The sequence below is a fragment of the Schistocerca gregaria genome, chromosome 6, assembly GCF_023897955.1.
Source record: "Schistocerca gregaria isolate iqSchGreg1 chromosome 6, iqSchGreg1.2, whole genome shotgun sequence".
Lineage (NCBI taxonomy): Eukaryota > Metazoa > Arthropoda > Insecta > Orthoptera > Acrididae > Schistocerca > Schistocerca gregaria.
The window spans coordinates 271,309,907-271,331,027 of NC_064925.1; the positions used below are offsets into that span (position 1 = coordinate 271,309,907).

The 21,121-nt window shown below is 39.8% G+C and overlaps 1 protein-coding gene across 1 annotated transcript in view; it reads left to right on the forward strand.

Moving 5' to 3' along the window:
- LOC126278840 (odorant receptor Or2-like) overlaps nucleotides 1-15,204 on the forward strand; it is a 43,618-nt gene extending 28,414 nt beyond the window's left edge. Inside the window, exons 4-6 of the mRNA XM_049979116.1 lie at nucleotides 108-212; nucleotides 1,952-2,113; nucleotides 15,148-15,204. Coding sequence (XP_049835073.1) covers nucleotides 108-212; nucleotides 1,952-2,113; nucleotides 15,148-15,204 — 324 coding nt within the window. The remainder of the gene's footprint in view (nucleotides 1-107; nucleotides 213-1,951; nucleotides 2,114-15,147) is intronic.
- The last annotated feature ends 5,917 nt before the right edge of the window (nucleotides 15,205-21,121 follow it).

Genomic DNA, 21,121 nt, shown 5'->3' on the forward strand with positions numbered 1-21,121 from the left:
TACGGTTGACTGATTAATGCATGTGGAGTGTGGGGCTTTGTTTGTGTTGATATGGATGAAGGGTATCAAGCGGTAAGTAATGAGATTTCTTTCTTTCTTTCTTTCAGAGGTCTAATGGCGTTCAAGAAGTTGGTAAGACCAGCAGCTATCTGGTCATCGTACTCTCACTGCTGTTCGTGTACTGCTGGTATGGGGACGATCTCATTTCTGAGGCATGTACCAGTTACGATCAACAATAAAGACGGAAGCCAATTAATGAAGCAGAAATATTTTCTTTTTAGTATTGTTCACTACTGGCCATTAAAATTGCTACACCAAGAAGAAATGCAGATGATATACGGGTATTCATTGGACAAATATATTATACTAGAGCTGACATGTGATCACATTTTCACGCAATTTGGGTGCATCGATCCTGATAAATCAGTACTCAGAACAACCACCTCTGGCTGTAATACTTTCCTTTTTGATCAGTATCTGGTATAAGTTCTTTAGATTAAGTAATTTTTGTAGCTTGGGACAGGTGTATGACGATATACACTATTACTTGTCTAGCTGAATATTCACTCTATGAAGTTTATTATACCCTTATGAAAAGGTATAAATTTATACCTATTATCGTCATCTGATCCAGTCTCGAGAAACGCTACCAAGTCTGTCAATCGGCTTAATGTTTCTATTGACAAACACATTTCTGTTCAGCACCTTCTCAACAGGAATCGAATAAAACGAAGGTGAGGCTTATTAGTTGCCAGGAACTTCTACATTACACTAGAAACTCGAGATCTTGGAAAATAATTTCATGGTTGTTTCAAAAAAAGAAGATATCAGCTGTTTGCGTATGTGATCTAAGCTGTGAAATAGGTTGGTGACGATGAAGTTTGCTGCAATTTTGACTCATGAGACTCTGTTCCCGACGTTCGAAGTTCCTTTTCTCCAATCCTGGTTGACGCATTTAAGACAATTAGCATTGCTTGTCTGTAAAATTACGACTCCCAATTTGGAAAATCGATCTGAAATTGGATTTTTATTTTCTGAGGTGATTCATCAATTGTTTGATAATTATCGATAATGATTCCTTTAGCTGTACACAGGTTGAAGAATTATGTAACATCATAGGAATTAAGATATACACTGCCCAAAAATACGTAGTACACCTTTTTAGAGAATTTGAATTCATTCAAGATTTATTGACATAGTAGCGTATATAGAATATATGAAATGGTTACATTTACAGCTCTACAGTATAAGCGGTTCTGAGGTACAAGAAGTAATTTAGGAGCGTGTAGCCAGTCTGTAAAGCAAACTGCAAGCAGCAATCTAGCACGACCAACTCTAAAATACTGCGCCAACATTTGAAACACTAATGAAGTAGGAAACAACAGATTTCGAACGAAAAAAAAAGACCCAATGATAGGATTCATTGATCACTGTGGTCTATCCTAAAGTATTACTCAGACATTAAGGAACTTGAATGGAAATCACTGATAAATGAAAGGCGACTTTGTTCTTCTGATATCCTGTTGAGTAAACCTAGTAAACATGTGTTCGAGGATGAGGGCGTGTCTACTTTTTTTAACATTATACTATATTGGGTAATAGAAAGTTATAGTTTACAGTTCATACCGAGGGACACAAACAATCATTCCATTTTCGCTCCCTATGTGAATGTAATAGGACGGAAAGTTTATCTTGTTCAGAAGTTGTTTCAGACACACTAAAACAAGAGCTGTTCTGAAGCGGAGCAATAGTTTAGCTTTGAGTACACGGTAAGATTAAACTGTCGTCGGTGAACTTTTCATTGTTCGTCAATAATTTCACCCGTCGTTCAGAAGCAGCATTTTGATTAAAACAGTAATTTTATAGCAATTAGCAGCAGACAAAAAAGTTATAGTGTTGGAAAGAAGATGTTGCCTGTTGATTTACTGGTGTTACTTTTCATTTCTTTCAGAGCGAAAAAGTGGCGCTCTCGGCATACGACGCGGTGACTTCACTGCAGGAATGCCCCACGTCCACCAAACGGTCGCTGTTGCTTCTGATGCTCAGAGCTCAACGGCCGCTACGAATCACTGCTGGTGGCTTCTTCTCTCTCTCCCGAGAGTCCTTCGTGTCAGTAAGTATTTACTCGGGCGCCGCCAGAAGATCTTTTATGAATATATATGAAGATGGTATCTCTTCCTCTGGACATGTACGAAAGGACAGATACCATCTTCATACAGATATGGCTTACCGGCCAATGATCTTCTTCAGTGCGGATGCACTCACATTGCTCAAACTCTTACGGGAATCGGAAGGTTGACTGCCGCGAGTAATAAGTATGGTGTGCAGGGACGCTACAAATGTAGATTGTCGACAGTAAGTTGGAAATGTGGATGTCACGGGGAGTGCCTGCAGTGGAATTTGTCCTCTGTATCTTCGATGGCTCAGTCGGATAGAGGGTCGGCAATGGAAGCAGGAGATACCGGGTTGGAGTCCAGGTCAGGGCACACGTTTTCCACTCTCCCCGTTGAAATTTATCACTACCTGTAAGCAACTAATGGTCTGGATTTCACTGTAATTTCGTAATATCTCTTAGTCATCATTAAAGGTGTTGCTGTATCGCCAGAAGTGAGCAACAGTCCAACTGTGCACTGATGTTGCAAATGCACGACTGACTGATCCTCTGCTGACCGCTATTTCGTCAATAACAAACAAGATATAGGAAGAAATGATTTAATGATGGCAAAACGACTTGGGTCGACCCTTCGCTGCTATCGCAGCTGTCAATGTTCTGATGTGCTAGGATTCGCTTAGTTAAAATTCATTTATCTGCTTCACTTTGTCTTGTTTATGTTAAATGATTGAGGTACCACCATCACGAAAACCAGACTTCTCCCGTAACTGTGTAATGCAGTTTTCTTAAAATAAAACGCTCTAGTGACTAACTCTAAATCAATGGATTGAATGCAATTATAATTTGACTAGCAACTACAGCGTTTAATCCCATAAAACGTGAGGTCTATATTTCGTCTCACGGATGAGTAGAGAAGATGGCTCTTAATTTCCAATCTATTCCTTGCCTCAGTGTTTCTGATTTATTTATTTCGTACACAAGACATGAAATCAGTGTTCAAAATATTAAATAGGTTAATATATTTGGAATATCTCTTTGAAGTATACCCTTCTTTTGAAACAACTGTTGAGTGTTCATATGGTTTCTGCACTGAAATACATACCCTGATACTCAGGATGGCCAGTTAATAACGCAATCTCACTATCTTTTGGTGGCCGGAAAACTCGGCTGGAGTCGGATTGTCTTATTATTTGGCATATGTCTAGCCACGTAGCATGACTGCGTAACCTGAGAAAGCCGCCGTCTTTCAAGCACTGGATGTAATGAGACCACAAGTATTGCCTCTAGATTTCGGTGTTCCACAGCGTAAAAATTGTGGGCTATGGGTAACTTTCGAAAAGCTACCGTGAACTATGCGCACAGTTAAATGATCTGTTGCTTTTGAGAAGAAACTAAAACACTGCCTTGTGTCAACCTCACAACAGTTCTCCAAAAAATAACGCGTGAGGCCAGTTTATCCACTTTTTACACTGTAGGTGCTATAGCAGATGTTCTCGCATTGTCGCACTTATGCTCAGGTGCGTGGTTGGAAAATGAACAAAACACTGACTTTTTTTTTCTTTCTTCTTAATATTATATTTTACCAAGTTCCTCTTTTTCTCTCATCCAACGCTACTCTCATGTCCATTGCTGCTGGCACTCATTGTTTAAACTGTAACCTGTCTCTCTTGGTGCAATCATGAACGAATATAATAAAGTGTGCTTAATTTTCTTTTTCTGCACTATAGCCACTATAAAATGTTTTATAAGAAGTATCTTACCCTTATCATCACAAATATAAATCAAAATACACTCCTGGAAATTGAAATAAGAACACCGTGAATTCATTGTCCCAGGAAGGGGAAACTTTATTGACACATTCCTGGGGTCAGATACATCACATGATCACACTGACAGAACCACAGGAACATAGGCAACAGAGCATGCACAATGTCGGCACTAGTACAGTGTATATCCACCTTTCGTAGCAATGCAGGCTGCTATTCTCCCATGGAGACGATCGTAGAGATGCTGGATGTAGTCCTGTGGAACGGCTTGCCATGCCATTTCCACCTTGCGCCTCAGTTGGACCAGCGTTCGTGCTGGACGTGCAGACAGCGTGAGACGACTCTTCATCCAGTCCCAAAAATGCTCAATGGGGGACAGATCCGGAGATCTTGCTGGCCCGGGTAGTTGACTTACACTTTCTAGAGCACGTTGGGTGGCACGGGATACATGAACACGTGCATTGTCCTGTTGGAACAGCAAGTTCCCTTGCTGGTCCAGGAATGGTAGAACGATGGGTGCGATGACGGTTTGGATGTACCATGCACTATTCAGTGTCCCCTCGACGATCACCAGAAGTGTACGCCCAGTCTAGGAGATCGCTCCCCACACCATGATGCCGGGTGTTGGCCCTGTGTGCCTCGGTCGTATGCAGTCCTGATTGTGGCGCTCACCTGCACGGCGCCAAACACGCATACGACCATTATTGGCACCAAGGCAGAAGCGACTCTCATCGCTGAAGACGACACGTCTCCATTCGTCCCTCCATTCACGCCTGTCGCGACACCACTGGAGGCGGGCTGCACGATGTTGGGGCGTGAGCGGAAGACGGCCTAACGGTGTGCGGGACCGTAGCCCAGCTTCATGGAGACGGTTGCGAATGGTCCTCGCCGATACCCCAGGAGCAACAGTGTCCCTAATTTGCTGGGAAGTGGCGGTGCGGTCCCCTACGGCACTGCGTAGTATCCTACGGTCTTGGCGTGCATCCGTGCGTCGCTGCGGTCCGGTCCCAGGTCGACGGGCACGTGCACCTTCCGCCGACCACTGGCGACAACATCGATGTACTGTGGAGACCTGACGCCCCACGTGTTGAGCAATTCGGCGGTACGTCCACCCGGCCTCCCGCATGCCCACTACACGCCCTCGCTCAAAGTCCGTCAACTGCACTTACGGTTCACGTCCACGCTGTCGCGGCATGCTACCAATGTTAAAGACTGCGATGGAGCTCCGTATGCCACGGCAAACTGGCTGACACTGACGGCGGCGGTGCACAAATGCTGCGCAGCTAGCGCCATTCGACGGCCAACACCGCGGTTCCTGGTGTGTCCGCTGTGCCGTGCGTGTGATCATTGCTTGTAAAGCCCTCTCGCAGTGTCCGGAGCAAGTATGGTGGGTCTGACACACCGGTGTCAATGTGTTCTTTTTTCCATTTCCAGGAGTGTATGTGTGGTGCCTGGTTATAAGTGAGAAAGAGCCTGACGGCCCTAATCTTGGCCGGTCAAGTATAACAATGAATAAGTAGAATAAATAAATATTTACTTCGCATCACCTTTACGCGTTGCTTGTCGTCATCACCTACGTCCTGCAAAGTTACCTTTGAAAATTGAGACAGCTAACTGTCCAATGGAAGGAATACGTGCGTTGATCTCAGCCATTAAGTAACTGGAAGGGAAAAGAAATCCGAGGAATCCATCATTGAAATATACGTATTTGCTATTCTTTAACAATCATACAAGAAGTGCATAGAAAGTGCAGTGGAAATGCACGAATGTTTCAAGCTAAACGGGACGTAATGTTGCTATCAGTACAGACTGTATGGGACGAGGCGCGAGAAGGTAAGGTCCTGAATCGGAGATCGCCCGTCACAAGTGCGTCGCTCGTGTGACAGACGCCGAGAGACATTCTCTTCGAGAAACCATGTTGTTTTATTGGCAAGGATGTCTGATATCTACTGCCCCTGCCCCCAATGATGGTGAGGACAGTTGGACACTCCCAGGAGACAGATTTGCGCAAGTATCCCTGAAGCCGTCGTCCCGAGCGGGGCTTCTCTACCTTGTTTGGTGTAAATAACAGAAATATTTGTCGCCTTTTCGGAGTTGGCTGGGGCTGCGGCGACCGTTACTGGTTCTGAATTGCTAGGGCACGAGTGACCCTCGGCTCAACGGCCCTCCTTCAGCGTACTCATGCATGGGATACACGCTGAGCTAAGAATTTGCACTAGGCTGAATTAGCAACAACGTGCCTGATAGAAATATATTACGATATGCGTCAAGGGGATCATCAGAAGTCCCCAGGTAGGGTTACAGCTGTCTACAGCGACTCTGTCGGGATGGCCAACATAGTCAGTTGTAAAGTGGAATTTATACCCCGTGGCACCAAAGAAGCTGCATCTGCGTTTACACCGTATATACACAGCGTCAGGTACTGCTTCTTATTTCGCCCCCTAGTTTCTCCTGCGTTAACACACGGTGTTCTTGTAGGCCACATCTCCCCCTTGCGAAGAAGGAGTATATTTATATTTGTTTGTTTCATAAAACATTGTTTTATAATAATGGTGATCATCAAAATTTTTGTGGTGACAGGGTACAACTTATTCATTTTCAAATACTGATAAAACTGGCATTCTGTAGTTGCCAAAAAACACATTTACTATCTATACTACAGGTACAAGCCTTTTATTGTTCGTTGCGCCTATTTTTCTTTGTCTCCTATCCCTCTTCCTCTTTACTTTCTTCGATTTCTAGATCACTTTACTAAATGAATATATTACATGTGTCTGAGTATGTGTAGAGACTATAATAATAGTTAATTGAGCACTTTATTTGAATGGCTACGTATTAATCCAAAACAGACGCACACAAACTCCTAATGCATTTATATGTGTACACCTCTATACTGCATTTTCTCTTACTACCTCTTGCTGTTAAAGGAACTGTCCTTAATAATAGGTTTACCTCAATTTATTTATATTATATTCACTTTTATTACATTTTATCTTCTCTCTCTCCTTGTGGCTAACTTAAGTTCTAGACTTTCACTTTCCTCTCTGGAAACACGTACATGATCCCTCGTATCAGATTATCTGATTTGGAGGGGGAAGGCCAGGGAAGTGCCTTGCTCTCTTGTCATTTTCTACACAAGGTCACCCATACTGAATACATGGCCTTCCGTAATTTCTGCATTGTTCACTGTAGTGGTCTCAACAGATGAACTGGTGTCCAAAATCAAAGCAACGAACCGGTACCTTCCCGTCTTGTGTCTAATTCACCGTATATTCATACAGACTGTCAATGGATGTCCGCAAAATCGGGTTCTGCACGCAAAAAGGGCACTACGGTCAACGGATAACACATAACGATGACGTCAAGACACCTATCAAATGAGATAATGTTTGCCGGGTAGTACCGCATCCATAATGCTATTTCCTTCTCAATTTCATTACGTTTATGTCGTGTTTCCTAGACATCGTTTCTCTTGCAATCGGCTCTATTGGGTAAGGCACTTCAAGCTTGACAATACTTTTTTCTTCTTGTCTGTGTTACAATAAACGACGTCCACATTTCTGTCAGGCATATCTTCACTCGTATGTTTCAAGTTCATTATCTCTTCTGATTGAATGAAAACCTGGTTTAAACAGCTCTTGATTTTTTAAAAAAACTTCGGTTAACCTGTCCCTTGGATTCATATGCCTCCTGGTTTGCTATAACTGCCTAAAAAGCTTAGACCCTTACGTATATGTACTACAGGTACCCACTCATTATTACCAGAAGACGTCCAAGTCCTCATTTTTATTGTGACTGATTTATGTACACAGTGTGTTGGAGTTTCTCATATGGGTTGCAACACTCTGGCTTCACAGGTTTCGTGCTGTTACGTAGACTGAAGCGAAAAGTTTTCTCTAAATGCTTTCCTATTTTTGTCCATTTTCTTATATTGTTCCTGAGTTCTTCCTAATTCACTAAATTACCGTCCAGTTTGGTCCATGATAAATAGATCTCTTTCTAGAGCTACATACAAGTATGAACGCTCTGAGGTACCGATTTCTGTTGCCAATGGTAACATTCTTTACATAGTAATCACCTGATTTTCCAATAGATATATGTCCTGATAAGAATATATTTATGACAGTTATGATGAGCAGTTTTTACCCTTTCCTCTCAGAGACAAATGTAGACAATTTATTATACCTGACATCGTCACTCATCAACTGTATTGTGCAACTAGCATTCGATTATTTATACGTGGTTTTAACATCCACTTCTGTGCGTTTACTACTGCAGACATTGCTACATCATGCTGATACCCTAGTTTGCAAGATGTTATGGTCTACTGAATTAGCTGTTCATTTAATCATTAGAACTCTGGCCCATATTGTTCGTGTATTCGTTATTGGAATCCTTGGAGTATTTCCGTCACGGCTATGATTACTTCCTTATTTGGTTCCAGACGAACTACTGCGTGAATAAAGCTGGTTAACGTTGTATTCTGTGACACGTTCCTTCGCTCTAGTTATTGCCTGTGTTCTTCTTCCAGTAAATCTCTTTTCATTTTAAAATACGAATCATATTGCTCATCCAGTGTGAGGTGCGGTTTAGGAAAACTCCTTTGATCCATTTATATGCAGAATCAAGGTACTTATTTTTCTTAATGTGAACGACCACACTCGGTGACTTTGTTTGCACAACCATAAAAGGTCTTCTCCAGAAAGTGTATACTCTCTTTGATCTGTCCTGTCATGTACTCTCATCATAAAATAAAATTTTATGCTCTGGCATTAAGCTAATTCATATATTTTGTTCAAGCTAATACTTCCTGTTATTTAATTTACATGGTGTGGTGACCACTGTAGTATAACAGCACAGCCCTTGTATTTTTCATTTACTTATAGCAGAAAATTGTGGTAACTATGTATTGCTACAGTGAGATATTTCTGAAAAGTTAGGTTTCTATGTGACATTCCTTGGGCCCCATGGCTCTGTCGTTGTTAAGAGCGGTCTGGTACATCTCAATTTTAAGTAGCTTGAACACCTTTTACATGGTGTCAGTCGCAAAGATGTTAACTTAGTCACTTAACGAAACAAATCGAACTCCGAATTGTAAAATGAATTTCTCTACTAAGATACACACTATTTTGTCAGCGTCTATATTTTCTATTGATGCTACAGCCATGAATTTTGGCAGTACAACTGAAGTCGTAGTATACGTAGGTTGTCTTTGAGCTTCCAATTCAGTGGCCCTACATTGTTAATATTGAATCTTGTGCAGGAATCGATATTTCTGCCGAAATCTTTATTTTGTTTTTCATGACTTCGTTGTTCGACACCTCTCACGCTTACGAATGTATTCTTCAATACGTCAAGTCATACCTTACCACAGTTAGTATTTCTTTAAAATTTTCGTATGTGAGACTTATTCCTTGGTGACTGCCTAAATTCATGTCAGAGAACTGCTTCAAAATTCTTCGTATCTGTTAATCACATATCTCTCATTCCACAAGGGCATCTCCAGAATCTGTAGAGAGTTCACTGTCTTCTTCTGCGGTCTGTATCTCTCTCATGTGTGACAACCTATAAGGTACTTTCTTATTTTTACAACTTTTGTACACAATCTCATCATCAAACTCTTCAAGCTTCAGTCGAAACTTCTTCAAGCTTTAGTCCAAACGTCATTATGTGGGACAAAAAATGAGTAACACTTGCTACCCATTTCAGGAGCTTATTTTTCGTGGATATTTTGAGCTTCCTACCAAAAACAGATGGCCTAAAACTCTTTATTGTCCATTCAATGCCAAACAGTTCGCAATTCTGTTGTATTATAAATCTTGAAATGTGAAATTTAACGAATTTAAGTAGATTTGTATTTGTCAATAGCCTGTTGGCTGGTACAGGTCAGACTTTTGTTTTATAAAGAGTCCAAGGCCCCCTCATAGGTGATTTTACATACAGAACTTTCCTTACAGTGACAGTTTCCATTATCCTATTGTTCTTGTACAGTTGTGATAACTGATGCTCCTCCATCTAAATACAATAATTGGATAATATTGCTCAATGTCGTAAGTGTTATGGAATCTACTTGTTCCTCTTACTCCATTCTGCCCAAATACACTATTAGCTGCTGATAGCAATGAATGTATGCAATTTGTTAAATATTCCACATGTTTCTGCATTAACTGGGTGACAAATGCCACTCATAACATCTTAGAGATATTTCGCAACACCATTTTAAGTTTGAAGTGCATTTCTTTATCAGCTGAAAATGCTGCAATGAGTTGCTTTACACCAGTGCCCCCTGTGGATTTATTTGATTGTTGTAACAGCTAAAATTCGATCTGCAGTGTGACACAGTGCTATACTTTTATTGCAGCTTATGTAATATTTTGCTCTTTTCAAGCCTCATCCGGCATATTACTTCCCTTGTTACTACATACTATTTAGTTCTCCAATGTTGCTCCTGATCCGCTATAGTTATATGAGGAAATCTATAATTTTAGCAGTAGCGTGTCGAGAATACTGCCATTATCCAAAATGCCCCTTCCACAAGACACTCTTTGCCACTGCACCATTAGATAGTGTCGATGCCTTATTATACGCCGAGCTGCTGTGCGATGAAAGGGAGCCAAGTCGTTTAACAAAGACCTAATTTCCCCACCATTTTTCGACATTCACAATACAAAACACATCTGGTGCACTGACTCTATAATTCTTCTATGTAAAAGGTACCTGCTATTTGACTGCCACCACGCCGAAACAGTTAATGTTGACACAAATGCTAATGGACTGACTGATTGTGATACAAAATGAATTGAAATTTGACAACCCAGAGGCAGATTTGTACTAAGCAGTGAGGCTTATACATGCAAGATTATGTTCTTTTCAATCATCACTGCTTCACTTATAGCTACGTTTTGTGTCTTAAGATTAAACTAGATGCTACCCTGAAATGCAGTTTATTCCTTAGTAAACTTGTGTTGTTATCTCAGAGTTGATTTCCTAAACAGTTATCTGAATGATCCAGTAAAAGACAAATCACCCACGGATAACTAATTTAATTAAAATCTCTTGTAGAAGGAACAGGGAAATTTATGTAAGGGACATAGTAAATAAAGAGCGGTCATTGCCTGCAAACTACAACATATACTGTAGTACTTTAAGTAAAGTTATTAAATTTTCCAGAGGTATTCATGTCCTAACTGAAATAAATAATTAAGATAATAAGATTAAACGTTTGTGAGACATTGTCCGATGTGTAATAGGGCAGGAGACTGTACAAGGTTCCACAAAAATTAAACTGTATGACCATGTTGTGATTGACAAGTAACAAATGCTTTTAACCGTCACTTTCCATATGAAGCAGCATATAGAGGAATAGATGGTTCAGCCGAAAAAGCAATAAAATATATTATGGATGTCGTTCCACAAAAACTTTAAGCAACTGGAAGTACCACCAACATCCTTCACAGAAAGTAATGCGATTAGAAAAAGTGCAGAAACAAAATCTGTTGTGGGGTTCATGGAATTGCTGGCAGAATTCTGGAAAGTTTTCGAAGTTAATAACAAACGTCCTTAGTTAGATAATCAATGCTTTACTGGCAGAGGGAATTCTTCCAGACAATTTAAAATATGCAATCCTTAAACCACTTCATATGAAAGGTGACAAGACGGTCTCAAACCGTTATCGCCCAATTCCGTTACTGACATATTTCCCAAAATATTCGAAAAGGTAAAGTACTATAGCGTAGTCATACATTTAAGTCGAAAACAAATTACTTAGCTTATCACAGATACGATCCCTCAAATGGTTCTCAACTGAGAGTGCTATTTATGCATTCAGCCATCGAATAGTGCAAGTCGTAAATAATAATATATTCTAGTTGGTAATTTTTATTATCTGTCTAAGGCCTTCAGTTGTATAGATTGTAACACTCTCTTTGAGAAAGTCAAGTTTCGTGAAATTGATGGCTTTTTTACACCACTGGTTTGAATCACACTTGACAAACAGAATGCAAAAGTTTGTCTTGAATAATTTAGGTAATATTTTAAAAGAAGAATATTTTAATGACTGGGGTAAAATCACAAAGGGAGTCACACAGCATTCAATTTTGGGGTTGAGTTGGATTGTTTGGGAGAAGAGACCAAACTGCAAGGACATCGCACTCATTGGATTAGAGAAGGAAGTCGGCCGTGCAATTTCAAAAGAACCATCCCCGCATTCGCCTGGAGCAATTTAAGGAAATCACGGAAAACCTAAATTAGGATGGCCGGACGCGGGATTGAATCGTCGTCCTCCCGAATGCAAGTCCAGTGTGCTAACCACTGCGCCACCTCGCTCAGTCAATTTTGGGTCCTCTACTATTTCTTATATACATTTTGTAGATGATATTAGTGTTATAATAAATCCCATTAGAGATAAAGTAAGAGAAGAGTTTGTAAATGATGTTTTCCTAATAATTATTGAGTGGTTCTCTGAAAATAGATTCTCCCTAAATTTTAAAAAAATGCACTACATTCAAATATATAATAATACGAACAATTGATTTAGCATATGAGCAGGAGTCAGTTGGTTAGACTAATCTAACTTCTCAGGAGTACATAATGATGAAAATTTCAAATGGAAGAAGTGTATTACTGAGCTTCTCAAAGAATAAAGTTCAGCTACTTTTGCTCTTCGTATAAGCGTTTCAACGCCATGAAAATGTTTGCATATTTCTACTTCATGATATCCAACAGATTAATTTTCTTAGAAGGAAAGTATTGAGTGCATAAAAGTGAGTACCAAGTATAATACGTGATGTTGACCCATGGAGGTCATGTAGGTACCTCCTCAAGGAGCCATACTATCTAACTGCACCGTGAGAATACATATTTTTGCTAACGAAATTTGTCATAAATAATCCATCGCGGTTTCAGGAGAACAATGATGTACCTACCTACGGCACTACAGCGAAGAATGACTTATTATCTATTGTTAAAAATGCCATTGGCTCAGAGAGGGGTTCAATACACAGCTATTATTTAATCATTTGCTCAATCACATAAAACTCTGGCAGGTAGCAAAGCACGTTTTAAATCAAATTTAAAACTATTTCTGCTGAACTACTCTTTCTATTCCACTGACGAATTCCTGCTTATCAATTGGTAGCAGCAAAAAACAAGTGTGGTTATCAGTGTTTAACCTAATCATGTAGACAACCTTTAAACTGACTCGGTCCACATCATTTAGATGTAAGAACGTCTCGAATGAACTATGGAAAATATAGCTAAGTAACTAACCCTTATCCTACACGATGTAAATTCTACAGTTTGTTCATTATACTTTGAAACTGAATCTCAAGTCGTAGACAGCTGCAGTAAACATTCCAACAGCAGAACGACCTCATACCCAGCATAAGATTTCGTTATTATTTTATTGTTACTGGGTTGCCTGTGCGTCACGCTTAAGAGTTGCAAGCAGTTATCACCATCTCCTGTAGAATTAAAGCTGAAAATTAAGTTTGCTAAGTGCCCTGTGGTCGTGACACTTCTATGGACCTGTCCATTAAAAGGACTTTCTGTACTAAGCCAACACAGAATTTACTGTATTTGTACAGTCGTGTGCAAAACTTATGGATCAGAGAAACTTCTGCATGATATGTCATCGCCAAGTTACATAGCTCGATGAAACTCTAACAAAATGTCGAAATACCTGCTACAGAAGGTAACTGGAACAAACACGCACAGAGACTAACAGAAATGACACTTTTTTTTTTTTTTTTTCAAAAACAGTAATTGCACTGGAGTTATCACCACTCATGATGGGCCCCCTGGACAGTACGAATTATGAGATATGCTTTTTAATAGGGTGTGTGATCACGACGGATAGCAAAGCATGTTGTGCTCTTCGATGCGGTCACGTATTTTTATCCATTAAAGAGAATTCAGAGCCCTTTGCAGCCCTAAGATATACACATGAGGATGGAGCATACTGTCACAATAACATTGGCCAAGGAGTGTACTGTGTTCAAAGATTTGATCAGTAAAGCATCCCCACGCAATATAACCAGGACCACCAAACAGATCATGTTCAACAATGCTCCTGTATGCATCAACTCTCCCCGTATGAGGGCTTCCAGCAGTGTCAGAATCCAACGTATTATCGTATAACCAGGAGCTGGCACAGAATATGCAGCTATTAGGTCTTAAATAGTATTCGAACACTAGGATGTGATACACACAGACGCACATGTATAGGTTAGGAACCAGCAAACCTGAAGTCGCTGACAAAACATTCTCTAGCTACAACTTTTCTGGAACTTTTTGAGTTAGCGAAATATGAAATTTCTGTACCTACAAGAGAATACATTTTTTGCAGGGTCACTTTGTCTGCGAAGAACTCACATGCGTTTTCATCGAGTCAGTATTCTGGTGCAATTAGAGAAATGATTTCGTGAGACCATTATCACTTTTGGCTGCCTGAGCCAGACGTTCACAGTTTGGACCCTGCCGTGATCGTCCGCAGCTCGTAGTCGTGCGGTAGCGTTCTCGCTTCCCACGCCTGGGTTCCCGCGTTGGATTCCCGGCGGGGTCAGGGATTTTTTCTGCCTCGTGATGACTGGGTGTTGTGTGATGTCCTTAGGTTAGTTAGGTTTAAGTAGTTCTAAGTTCTAGGGGACTGATGACCATAGATGTTAAGTCCCATAGTGCTCAGAGCGATTTGAACCATTTTTGAACCCTTCCGTGTTTGTCATCACCTAAAAGTGCGTGCGTTACGATCACCACTCAAGCTTTTCTTTTGCCCATATCCTGTGCAGTGTTGTTCTCGGTATTCCTGGCAGCTCCTCGATTGTCATGCAAAAACACGTCTACCTGGCGCAATGCTTTCGCTATATACCGACTCAAGCATGTAGCTACAAACATGCTCTGTTCTTCCAGCACATATTTTTTGCTGATGTGATAGGGACTTGATTCTAGGGGCCTTAATTTTTACATATGGACATACAGACCGTTGCCGATATATATCATGTAGAAGCAGCTTTCACTGAGTGAATAGCTAATGTGAAGCTGTCAGTACTTCTGGAGAAGACGGGTTTAGATCCGTCGAAATCGCAGTCAATCTTATTTGCAATCCACCATATTGTGCAACTTGCTTGCTGTCCGGTATTCCTGCTTTTACATCCAACAGTGTTTAATAGCGTAACATTCGACGTCTACATACACAGTAACGTAGATACGCTTTTTATAATTAATCAAAATTAGAAAATATATTGTTTCTAACACGTCCTTATTTTCTTACAGGTTTTGAATGTGTCGTATTCATTCTTCACTATTCTTCGTAATTTCAATGATGAATAGAAATGCCTGGCTTCAGTTTGCTTTGCCAATTCCGACCGTGTTTACCTGCCTCACTACAGGATTGCAACGGAACGGCTGTATTAGGAATCACAATGATCAATAAAGTGGTACTGAAAATGCTTCATAATGTTAGATTAAGTTAATCATTCCCTGTAGATTAACACACACACACACACACACACACACACACACACACACACACGAACGCACACACAGATATCACATCACATCGAAAAAAACGAAATACTTTTTTTTAAATAGACACGTAAGGCCAAAATATAATATTTACTATTATAAGGCCCATGTGGAAAAGATACCTAATAAATATTTCAAAATGTACAAACGATACCTTTTTATCCTGAACTATGTATTTCATTCAGAGGTACCTTTACGACACAGGTGCAGTGACTGTCAACTGGATTAGAAAAATAACGTTGACAGCACCAAAAGTACTGATTTGCCCCGACGGCACCCGGTAGCAGTTCTTGGAAACTGTTCAGAGGAGGAGGCTTTCGTAGGAATGAATCTCGACAATTTCCTTCACATAGTTCGTATGATGTAGCTCAGAGGGTAGGCGATCTATCCAAAGAGAAGTCATCAAGGAAGTTAAGCACAGTCTGGGATTCGTGAGTGATTACCGAAGTACTGAAATACAGTCTGCTAATAGTATTTGTTGCAATGTCTTACTAAACATCAGGACGTTCTTATGTTGTAGTCTAAGAAACGCACGTACGGTATCTATCAATGCCTGTATATTTCGTCTCCATGTGGCAAATGATATACGATATGCGCGGAGGTCGCATTATATGCCACCTAAACATTCCGGATATGAGATATTACCTGTAGGACAGACTGTTTCTCGCGGGGAAGAAGTTTCTGTGCTGTCTTTTTGACTAACTCATACCTTCGCCTTATGGAGTAACACTAGACTGATGCGATATTAGTCCACATTTCAGACGAAGGGAGGATGAAACTTTGGTGTTTAACGCCTCAGGGAGTACAATTTATTCTGAGACAAAGCACAATTTCATCTTATGCAGTGCTGAATACGGAACTCGGCCTTGTCATTATCAGTGCAATCAACCAGCTACAAGACTTAGGGAAACATTAAATCTAGATACCGGTAGTCTAAAGGGGATTTGAAAGCAGTGACTCTAGAACTCGAATCCAGTGCCGTAACTGGAGTGCTACATGTACCTGTGACGAAGCGTTACTCAGGAGGAATGAAAGAAAGCACGAGAAAACGAGCATAGCGTGTCATCACTACCAACGCTGCATTATCGTTTTATAGGTGCCAATAATCGGGACAGAGGTTTCACTAAACACAACGCTTGTTACGTCTGTGAAGCTATACTGAGTTATTCGGGCAGGAATACTTTGTTTGTTGTATGTTTTTGGCTATGAAAGTAGACTAATGCAAGAAAACGGTGACTGAACTTTTTATACAAGTGAGAAACATGTCGAGGTAGCACATTGTGTCACTGGACGCGTCTCCAGATTTCTTAGCGTAGTTGCAAAACCTGCACATATGTTGGCTGGCGTTTTCAGTTTGCTTGTCATTGCAACTGTAGTGGGAAATATAAAAGCAAGATATTAAGATGCGATGAGTGATACAACCTCAAGAAAGGTTAAATCTACACTCTGAATCATATTAACTATGTAAATAAAGGTACGTTAATCACGTTCCGTATTTAGGCAGTTGCTATATCTCAAGTATCTCCTGACATCTGACATAGGCGAAGTACTCTACGAGTTTTCTGAATTGCTTATAAGGAAGAGAAAATGTGAAAGTAATATAATTGTAACCTTAAATATGTGTAAGACCTAGCACATGAGGTACATGATTCAATCTTGTATGTAGTTAGTTGCGGGAGAGAGAGTGAGATCCCGGCGAGAACGACTTTTATTTATTCCGCTATTGCATCAAAACCTTGAGTGCTATTCACGATAATCAACAGGTCCTTTGTGTATTTTAAATTTTAAAGTGATCGTAATTAATGAAACATATTCACATTTATCATTATACATGTGTGAGCTTTGTGTCCCTCAATTGATATCGTTATCGTTTCTGACATGTTACTAAATTCTCATGAAATGATTTGCTTCAAAAGTAAAACGCCAAGAAACTACGTTAAAAACCAAAATAACACAAAACCCTCAAGAGCCAAGCGGAAGCAAGTTTTAGAGGATTCGTCTTGGAGTGGACAGTAGGCGCACTGCCGTGTCATCTGACTCCAGGCGAGGCCTCTGGCTGACCGTTGTGTCGTTGCCGCCGCCAGTGGCGTCTGTGACGCCTGTCGGTAGACATCAAGGCCTTCGAGAAATACGGGCACCAAAACGAGTTTCTGACATCACATTCACCTTACTTCGCGAAATCTCACCTGCAGGTAAGGTACTCGCAAACGGTCTTCACTTTTTCATGCGCTGTCGAGATCTTGCATGCAATTAAAAGCACAGTTATGAATTATCAAACTCGTATGAAGTAGTTGCTCAATCCCTGCCGGAATCAGCTGCTGGCACTCATTAAGACCTGTAGTGTCACATGCTCTGAGGTACACACTGTGGCCTGTCTTTCTCGTGGCCTCGGTAGACAGCCAGGGCTTTGACCTTCTGCCTAAAACGTATCACTGTACGTATAAAGACATGTGCAGTTAACTAGACTATGGCTGTCAGAATCGATCACCTGTTCGTCCTTCATGGCCGCACACCTCACCACTGCACATCATGAACAAAAGCTCTTGCAATACACAGCTGTACGTACTTTAATATGTGGCCTTGTAACACATTAATTGAACAGTACAGGAGATGTGTACACATTCAAAACATAGCAGCGCTGTCACTCTTGGAACTGAAGACTACGCTTAACTGTGTAACAGCATAAACTTGTTAATATTTAAATGACAAACACAGGACTAAAAATATACACAATATAAAGCAAACTGTTAGATGAAACTTACTTGGGTAAAAAGAAGTAAAAACGTAGATAAGCAAAATGTTCACTTTAACCTTGATACATGACACCCACCAGTCCACAAGCAGCAAACTAGTTGTTAGAGGTAGCAAGTTTACACTAAGCAGACAGAATCAACCAATTGTTAAATCAGACTGCTGTACAAAACAGCATACTAAGGAATTCACAACAAACAGACACGAAACTCATGGAAAAAGACGTCACAACAGACCATAAAATACCTCTGAAAACGATCTACTATGGAAAGCATATAGTTAACATCTGTACAGAACGACAGCAGTTTTGAGTTGTGAAGTTGTTACAACAGAATTGTATGATTAATTAATTTTACCACTTCCGAATGTTTGTCTACAACGACTGTCTATTAATGTTTATGACCCTACAAATGCCATTCTTAATTTTTAATTGCCCAATAGTTTTCTTTTTGAATGATCTAATCTATCTTCAAAACGAAAGAAGTGAAAGAATGTACACGTAATAGCTGCAACAACTTCTCTACTTGTTTCATTATTTTACTTGTAATACTCACGTCTTTGTTGTATCCTCGACATCATATCCCAAATTTTAATATTTCAGTTCTTCCCTCACACTTCCACGACATCCACACACGACTCTGTCCTCTCACTGCTACAACTCATACTAAGGCGGCTTCCATTCAGCTAGATGCCTCTACATGCCGTCTCGTGATCACGTGAGAGGCAAGTAGGATTTGCCAGCAAGAAAACAAGTGTGCTTTTCACATGATCAGTAGAGAAGAGAACATTTATGACCAAAAACTACATCAAAGAGGGCCCGAGTTCAGTGGAAATTTTAATTATTCATTTAAATATAAAGAAATGTAATCATCAACATATTAGTAATATATGTGTTTACTTATTTTACAGGTTACCTGTTATTCAAACACTTTGGTAGATCAGCATGATATGCTAACCAATAGTTGAGAGAGAGAGACTAATTTGAACGAGGGATCATGGATATGTGAAGCATAACTAGCTGTAGGCTCATGTTCCCGATTACAAAGGAATTCAGAGTACAATTGCAATTTAAATAAATCATCAATGCCACAAATTACTGTATGTGAAATATGATTAAAAGATCAATAGGACTAATAAGAAACATAAGTGAAACACCTGTGGAGAACACATTTTACACAAAGATCAAGTAACAATATCACCCAAATAAAAACAGCTGCATGACAAAGTGGAAAACCAGTATTGAAATTACAATACAAATTTCTGGGAAAAGACCGATTTAAAAAAAAGTAAAACTGAAAAAACTGAGCCTTGCCTCAGAATACATTTGCAGAATACCATCTTACCTTAAGTCCATCGAGTACAACGACTTTTCCATTCACACCAGATCTCGAAGCAACTTGTTTCATATACATACTTGTTTTTACTAGGCACCACACAATACCTACACTTTCCTCCAGCTATACCTACTAGGTATTTCTGGAGCACCATATACAATCGGTTATTTATGAAAACCACTTTCTTGCCATGGGTGGTCTTGTCAAGGCATATGATCAAAGTTTCTAGTCTTGTTGGAACTGAGACATGCGAGAAATTGTTCATATTACATAGCATTATAATGTATACTAATCATCCCATTGCCTGTTTCAGAGATAAAAAGAAGGAATAAGTACAAGTAACACAAGGAATCTGAACAATTTTTGAGGACTCACAAGCCTAAAAATCAACAACCCACAAAAATGACAGTTACCAACACAGCAATTTGCACTGAAATGTCGAACTCCAAGACGGAAGACCATGAATAATCATTAAACAGTAACAAAGAAAACTAGAAGTTGGTTACCCTAAAAGTAAGCTAATTATTGTACACTTCATTACATGTAATTAACACGTTTTCTCCATGGTCTTTCAACCATAACAGACAGGTGGTCCCCTTAACATAAATGGAAATTATTAATACTCTGGCCGAAGTATACAATATTCTCATATTATCGTTTACCTGTTTCCACTTCATTAACAGTAAAGTTCAAACAAATGTAATTCTGAGAAAACAATCACACATATTTTACAGCTAGATTCGCTAGAAAGCATAGTACCTTCTGCATCACCAATGTGAGGGGAACATGCTACTAAAGTCAGGAACACATGAAATTAACAGACAATAATTTGACATAAAATATAATCGAGGGAATTTCTGAAGGATAATAGAAAGAAACCATGTACTTAGAAACTTCCATGCAACAGTGGATCAAAACCGCAGAAGAGTTTCCATCATCAACTAAATACAGTATAGTACCCGTCGAAACACTCTTAGCTCGTCTTTCTTCTGTACATGGTAGCTTACAATCCGTAATTAACGTTGATTTTTCACTCGCTTAACTTCAGGGAGGAGGGAATGTTTATAGCTCTATTTTCAGCTGTTTTCTTGCCTTCAAGTTAGTTATTTAACCGTAATGTATTCGGTGATCGTCATTTCCTTCCGCTATTGCATCTACTTCAAAACTGTCCAAGCCTAAAAACAATAAGGATGCCCCTAATAATATGTAAATAAAACCTCCATTAATGATGTCACTTTGACAGGGTCATATAAGATGAAAATGTCATCAAGAACAGCTGGAAGACAGTGCATTTGTTTATCTGTAATCGATCGACAATACTTTCCTACTTTAGTAGTGAATTAGCAACATGCTTCCTCACACCAGTAAATCAGAAAAGCTTAGTTACTGGTATAGAGCTTGTGAGAGTGCATAAGTTTTCTGTCATTAAATTCGGCATTTTTCCATCACAGTTGGAGGTGCGAACTTTCCAGTACTTTAATCGTATATAAATAGACACTTATGTTGGTAATTATGAGAAATAATACTTAGGTACGTATTTTGAAACATCATTTTGTTACGTGTTGATTGAATTTTTTTTCATGGATTATTTGTCTGAAATACTTCTTGCAACCTACATCTGGAATCTGCCAGCACAT